The sequence below is a fragment of the Lolium rigidum genome, chromosome 5, assembly GCF_022539505.1.
Source record: "Lolium rigidum isolate FL_2022 chromosome 5, APGP_CSIRO_Lrig_0.1, whole genome shotgun sequence".
Lineage (NCBI taxonomy): Eukaryota > Viridiplantae > Streptophyta > Magnoliopsida > Poales > Poaceae > Lolium > Lolium rigidum.
In genome coordinates this window covers 245,881,828-245,888,152 of record NC_061512.1, presented here as the reverse complement: position 1 = coordinate 245,888,152, position 6,325 = coordinate 245,881,828, and the positions used below count along the sequence as shown (strand labels likewise).

The 6,325-nt window shown below is 48.3% G+C and overlaps 1 protein-coding gene across 1 annotated transcript; it reads left to right on the top strand.

The window, feature by feature from the left end:
- The first annotated feature begins 4,518 nt into the window (after window positions 1–4,518).
- LOC124652836 lies at window positions 4,519–6,121 on the top strand. Its single transcript, XM_047191878.1, has one exon. It carries the CDS (start codon window positions 4,813–4,815, stop codon window positions 5,830–5,832), a length of 1,020 nt encoding a protein of 339 aa, XP_047047834.1. The 5' UTR covers window positions 4,519–4,812; the 3' UTR covers window positions 5,833–6,121.
- The last annotated feature ends 204 nt before the right edge of the window (window positions 6,122–6,325 follow it).

Sequence of the window (6,325 nt, the reverse complement as noted above, 5' to 3'; positions counted from 1 at the left end):
GTCGTGGCTAGCTGCTTATCTTTGGAAACTAACCTGGAAAATTCAACTGAACTCAAATATATATTAATAGTTGTGATGTAGCTAATTTTAAAATTTGGTGCTGTAGCTAATGTTGGAGGTATGCATCTAAATGGTGCCCGTATTATGTAGTCTTGTTGTTGTGCATCTTTATCAAGAAATAAGTATCATTTGTGATGGGGGTCTACTGATACAGTCTATTTCGGACGCATATGCATCAAAGGATACAAGTCTATTTAATCTTCACCAGGTGGCATGCCAAGGCAGGCTCGTGTTTAGCTTCTTAATTCTTATTATAAAAATAATAACATAGGGGGATTTAACAAAGAAGAAGTAGCATGCAATCTGCTCATCTGCATTCTATTCATGAAAACACCTGTACTGACCAATAACCACCATGTGAAATGAATTCGTGGTTGATTGTCCTACATTTCCAGTAGATGGGTATGCAATATGTTGGAACAGGAAATGTTGTATGTCCGAAAAGGATTTGATGGACCTTACCTTTTCTAAAGCACCGAAGTATCCTTTCACCTCGTGAAGCGCAATTTTGGATATCTGGTATCTCCTACTTCTGCTAATATTTGGCGTTTGCACCTATCTATTGTTATGAATTCTTTCTGGGGAATATAACTTTGTTTTGGAGAGGTATTTTTTGGGGATAGAAACTGTTTGCTCCTCCTCCATAACTGCAATGTCCTCCGTCGATATGTTGCTGGAGTCACTAATAACTGGGACAAATTCATCTGAAAGCTTTGGCTTGTCGCTACTCCCACTAATCAGATTCCTCATCTCCTCGCGATCCCCTTTCTCTCCCGTGCGCTACCGCCAAAGGCCTCCTGCCAGCCCATGCCGGCGGCTCCTCCGCCTCCCTCGCTGACCCCCCGAGCCGCGCCCCCAATGGCAAACCCTAGCTCGACAGGAATCCGGCAAGGCGGCGCCGCTGCGTGGCTCCCTCCAGCCCCTGCCCTCCTCCTACCTCCCAGATCCCGTCGGACGTCCTCCTCTACTCTGCCTCCAGGTCGGCCTCCACAGCTGCAGAACTAAGCGGCACTGCTGGACGGGTGCGCGTGACCACGGCCTGCCGACGGGAGCAGCTCTCCTTGGGGCCCGTGCCTGCTGCTCCTCCGCCTCGCAGCATCAGCAGGGTGAAGCTCTATTCTGTCATAATCGTTTTCTGTTCTGTGTGATGGAGTTAATCCCACGGTGCTATGCAATGATTTTGATCATGCTTTTTAATTGAATTAGATCTATCTTATTTCCCCTGGTCCTTTTCCATGCCTTCAGTATTGTATTGTTTCGTGTAGATCAATTTATCCACTCATAGCTTTATAGAATCTTCAGATGCAGCGTGCTTGTTCTTGCCTCAGCATCTGGTTCTTGGTTTGTTACATGAATATGAAAACCACTTGAGAGTAATTCTAATTTGTATGGTACCTGCAGAGTGACATTGTTGCTGACATTGATATTGAAACTGAATTTGTTGTTCTGCTACTGGAGTTTGTAGCGAATCAACATTGGAGGTGATGTTCTTTCTTCCCAGTTTCTTAAGAGTCTTTATATTTGTTAGCCTTCATTTTGTATAGTATGTCAACACATACAAACCAGTTATGCATGACCGAGGACATTGCAGTTATGCATGAGTATACTGCAGTGTTTAATGTTGAGCTGCCTGTAATTTATGAAACTTACCTGCATTTTACTTACCTTTATAATCTTTTCCAAACAGCTAGCAGGGACAATATGGCGCCGAAACGCTCCACTGGTCAGCTGCAAACACGGTGCGGTCCCGGCCCGCTGCCAAAATTGGCTAAGCTCCTTCCAAAGGAAGCAATTGCTGAGATGGATTCATATGGTTTGAGCAAGATGCTGAAATTCAAGCTCGATGGCCTGGCCAGCCGGGTAATGTGTCGACAGCTAATGGAGGTAGCTGATGTTGATGCCGTCCACAATAGAATTGAACTTAAAGTAAGGGAAGGTGGATCCCTGTGGATTACGCCGGAGGTTGTTCAGCACGTACTCGACCTGCCCACTGGCTCATGCAAAGAGCTCCCAGAGGCAGCCGTAGCCGAAGCAACGGAAGAATACAATAGGATGTACCAAGCGTTGAAGCATGTCGTTGCAAAATACAGGAAAGAAAAGAAGGATCCAAAGAAAAAGCTTGAAGAGGAGAATGATGATGCTGAGAACGGTGGGCATGACGAGGAGGATGATGATGCTGAGAACAGTGTGCATGACGAGCAGGATGATGATGCTGGTAACGATGGGCATGACGAGCAGAATGCTGGTAACGATGGGCATGACGAGCAGAATGCTGGTAACGATGGGCAAGCTGTTGCTGCTACTGTCTCGAAACAGAGAGATTTTTTCAACGTGAAGAACATTACCTTGTTATTTGAACATTGTCAGAAAGAGGAAGTTGCCAACCTTATTTCCACGAAGATGCTCATCAGGCTGTACTTAGGGGTAGTAGTAGAAAAATTTCTACTGCCTGTAAACTACAACTATGTCAGCACGGTTGCGCTTAGAAAAGTACGTCACCTAGAAAAACTGAGGAACATTGATTGGTCATTCCTGACATTTGAAGGCTTAAAGAGTGCTCTCCCTGAGTTTCGTAGAGACCCGACAAGGATACATGGTTGTGTGCTAGTGTATTTGGTAAGCACTAGGAGCCATCCCAAAAAAAATGAATTATTCCTTCCTATGTACATATTCATAAACAATTCCTCATAAACTAATCAAAAATCTTTTCATTGTTTCTCAGATTGTATTTGTAGACTGCATTAAGGGTGGTGATTTGCAAGTGGAAAAATCTGGCAGGATGAATCTGTATACAAATAAGTTGCTTAATAGTCTTGTGCATGAATATCATCCTAAGCGTAGGGGACGACAATCTTTGAAGAATAAGGACGTGAAGCCGCTTTCTTCTTTCCAGTTGCAGAAGTGGGAGGACAGCTTATACAAAAAATTTACAGTGGTGAGTATCCCTACTCCTTTTCAATGTCAGGGAGAGCAATGAATAATTGACTGATGCTGTACTTTTTGTCTATCATCAGAATTTTGATAGTCTATACGATATGTTTGTGACAAAAAGAACCCGTGACGAGATAAGAGTGGATATTGGGGTCTATCAGATAGTTGAGCACACCTTCGTTGACTGCTTGAAAAAAAACGGCCGCATGCATTCCAACATGTTTCATTTATTATGCGAGCTGTGGTCTGTTGACTGGAAGGACAAGATCATTCTTAGTGAAGTTGCTGTTGTAAGTATTTATCCAAGAACTTAGCTCATAGTTTCTTTATGTTGTTATTCTTTACCAATAACTGTCATCTCTTTCATTATTCCAGAATTGTTTGCTGAAAGAAGAAGTGGAAAGTCAAGTTCTGAATGAAGAGCTGACACCAGATAAGATGAAGGAAAAATCTACTGTCAAAATATAGTAACATAGTAATATAAAGATCCAGTATAGTGCACAAACCTCCGGCGCATCCTTCATCTTATCTAGAACTGTTGATTGGCGCCAATCATGTACGCCACATGCTCCAGTCTGTTAAAAATAAATAAAGAGTATCATCTGTGATCTGCCTGATACACCTGTTCTAGCCAGTGGCCAGCACGTGTGATGGACCAATGTTTCTTGATCTCCGGTGGACGGGCATGTTTGAGATGTGTGGTAGCAGGTCGTTCTCCTGCACGTAATTGGCCTTCACCTCTACGTTATTCTGAATTCTGTTTGAAGAATGGAGCTCTGTTTTGAGATTAACTTTTTAGGGGCTATGATCTGAACTTTCCTCGGAAGAAACTTCTCTTTTGGAATGAAAAAAAAGATTGTTGGACCTTTTAATCTGACATCCTGGCAATGTAGGCATGGCCAGTTAAATTACTCGAAAGTATATGGGACGTAGTAACCAACTAGCGTTGCCTGATGATTGCAAAGGAAGCTCTCCGGTTGCCATGAGCATTCCTTCTCCGTTGAGCTCTGATAAACGTGGCCGTTGCATAGCATGATGCAGATGTTGACCCATCGTTTGTTCAGTAGTACATTGGTTCATATGACTACACTACAGGTTACATGTATGTCCGTATATCCCAATCTCTTCCCATTGGTCTTTTACCCCGAAAGTTAAGCTTATCTACGTGCCAAATCAAAGCACCATCGTGTTCAAAAGATGCAAACTGAGATGCCCAACTAACTCCTGTCTGCCAATAGACCACATGGCTTTTCCACCATCCCTGTTGCAGCTACATCTCCCACAGTCTACGGCTTTAATAAGCTGGATCCAGAAAAGTTACACCATTCCTGCTCATCGCCAAATTATTGAGGAACCGGCGTCCACACATGTCATTGACCTATGTTGCTTGTTGCGCCCTGTCATTGTCGTCGTGGCCCTGATCCTATCACCATCTTCCTCGAAATGTCGCCACCAGACCCCTATCATCAGCTTCTTCTAATCCAAAGAAGAAAAGATCTTGCCCGTGCTGCCACTACCACCACCACCACAGACCACACCTACCTAACGCCAGTCGGACCAACCAACACAACACGCAGATAAAAAACGCACAAGAACACGCCTTCAATTCCTCAGTTTCATCGTCCCGATCCCCAGCAAAATCAGCCATATATGATCTCCATGTGTCCACGGTTCGTCCACAGCTACCTAGCTTACACACAGTGATATTTTCGCGCCATCAGTCAAGCTCGAGCTCGATCACGACGGCACGACGAAGACGACCTCGTCGTCTCATCCAGGTCAGAGCTTCCGTTATTTATAGGGTGGTGTGAGCTGCCCGCCATGTCTTCCTCCCCCAATAGCAAGGGCACGGACAACAAGAAGAACCCCCTGGACGCCATGGGCGCCTTCTTCTCGGCGCAGGTGGACCGGCGCAAGCTGGTCACCACCCAGAAGCAGGCGCTGGCCACGCGCTGCTCCTCGTCGGGCGACTGCGCCTTCCCGGGCTCCGACCACCGCCCCGCCGACCGCAAGACGTGGATGGCGGAGCTGGGTCCCGAGCGGCTGCGCGTGCACCAGGTGGTGTGGCCGGGCTCCCACGACTCGGCCACCAACAAGATCGGCATCCCCTTCATCACCCGCCCCTTCGCGCAGTGCCAGTCGCTCTCCGTCTACGAGCAGCTCGCCACGGGGTGCCGCCTCATCGACGTGCGCGTCCAGGAGGAGCGCCGCGTCTGCCACGGCGTGCTGGCGACCTACTCCGTGGACGTCGTCCTCGCCGACGTGAAGCGGTTCCTGGCGGAGACCGTGTCGGAGCTGGTGGTCCTGGAGGTGCGCACCGAGTTCGGCCACGACGACCCGCCGGAGTTCGCCAAGTACCTGGTGGAGCAGCTCGGGGAGGAGAACCTCATCCACCAGGACGACGGCGTGTTCTGGAAGACCGTCGCGGAGCTGCTCCCCCGCCGGGTGATCTGCGTGTGGAAGCCGCGCAAGTCCCCGGCCCCGGGCCACGGCGAGCCGCTGTGGAGCGCGGGCTACCTCAAGGACAACTGGATCGACACGGACCTGCCGGAGACCAAGTTCGAGAGCAACCTCAAGTTCCTCGGCCAGCAGCCGTCCGTGGCCGACCGGCGGTACTTCTACCGGGTGGAGAACACGGTGACGCCGCAGGCCGACAACCCCGTGCTCTGCGTCAAGCCCGTCACGCGACGGATCCACTGCTACGCGCGCCTATTCCTCGCCGAGGTCTTCGCCAAGGGACTCGGCGACAAGCTGCAGGTCTTCTCCACCGACTTCATCGACGGCGACTTCGTCGACGCCTGCGCCGGCGTCACCAAGGCCCGCGTCGACGGCGCCGCGTGAGGTTGACCGTCCGGCGGCCGGCGTGCATGGGTTTGTAGTAATTAGAGCGGTGGTCGGGCGCGATTAGTGGAGTAATTTCTTCCCTTCCTTTCCTTCTTGGTGGTGGGTTTTCGTCGGTGGTTGGTGTGCAGGGCAGAGCAGAAGCACAGTGTGTGGGCATTCTTTGTCATGGAATGATAATCGTGCTTATGTTCGTGTGTGATGTTGTACTGTATTTGGGGTTTACTGTATATACGGAGACGAATTGCATGTACATGTGAATAAGCAAAAGTGTTCTGTTTGCTGTGAATTGTTTGATCTGAAGAGAGACATATATGTTCATACTTACCTATGGATGATAACCGCGAATAGTCAACTCGTTGGGTTCTTTGACGGTCTAATCAATGGTTGCAATGCTGTTACATCAACCAAAGTTACTCACGGGCACGCGTTATGATCGAGCATTTCACGACGGTGGCCAGCTTCTTTTCGTACACTAAAATCACATCACGTC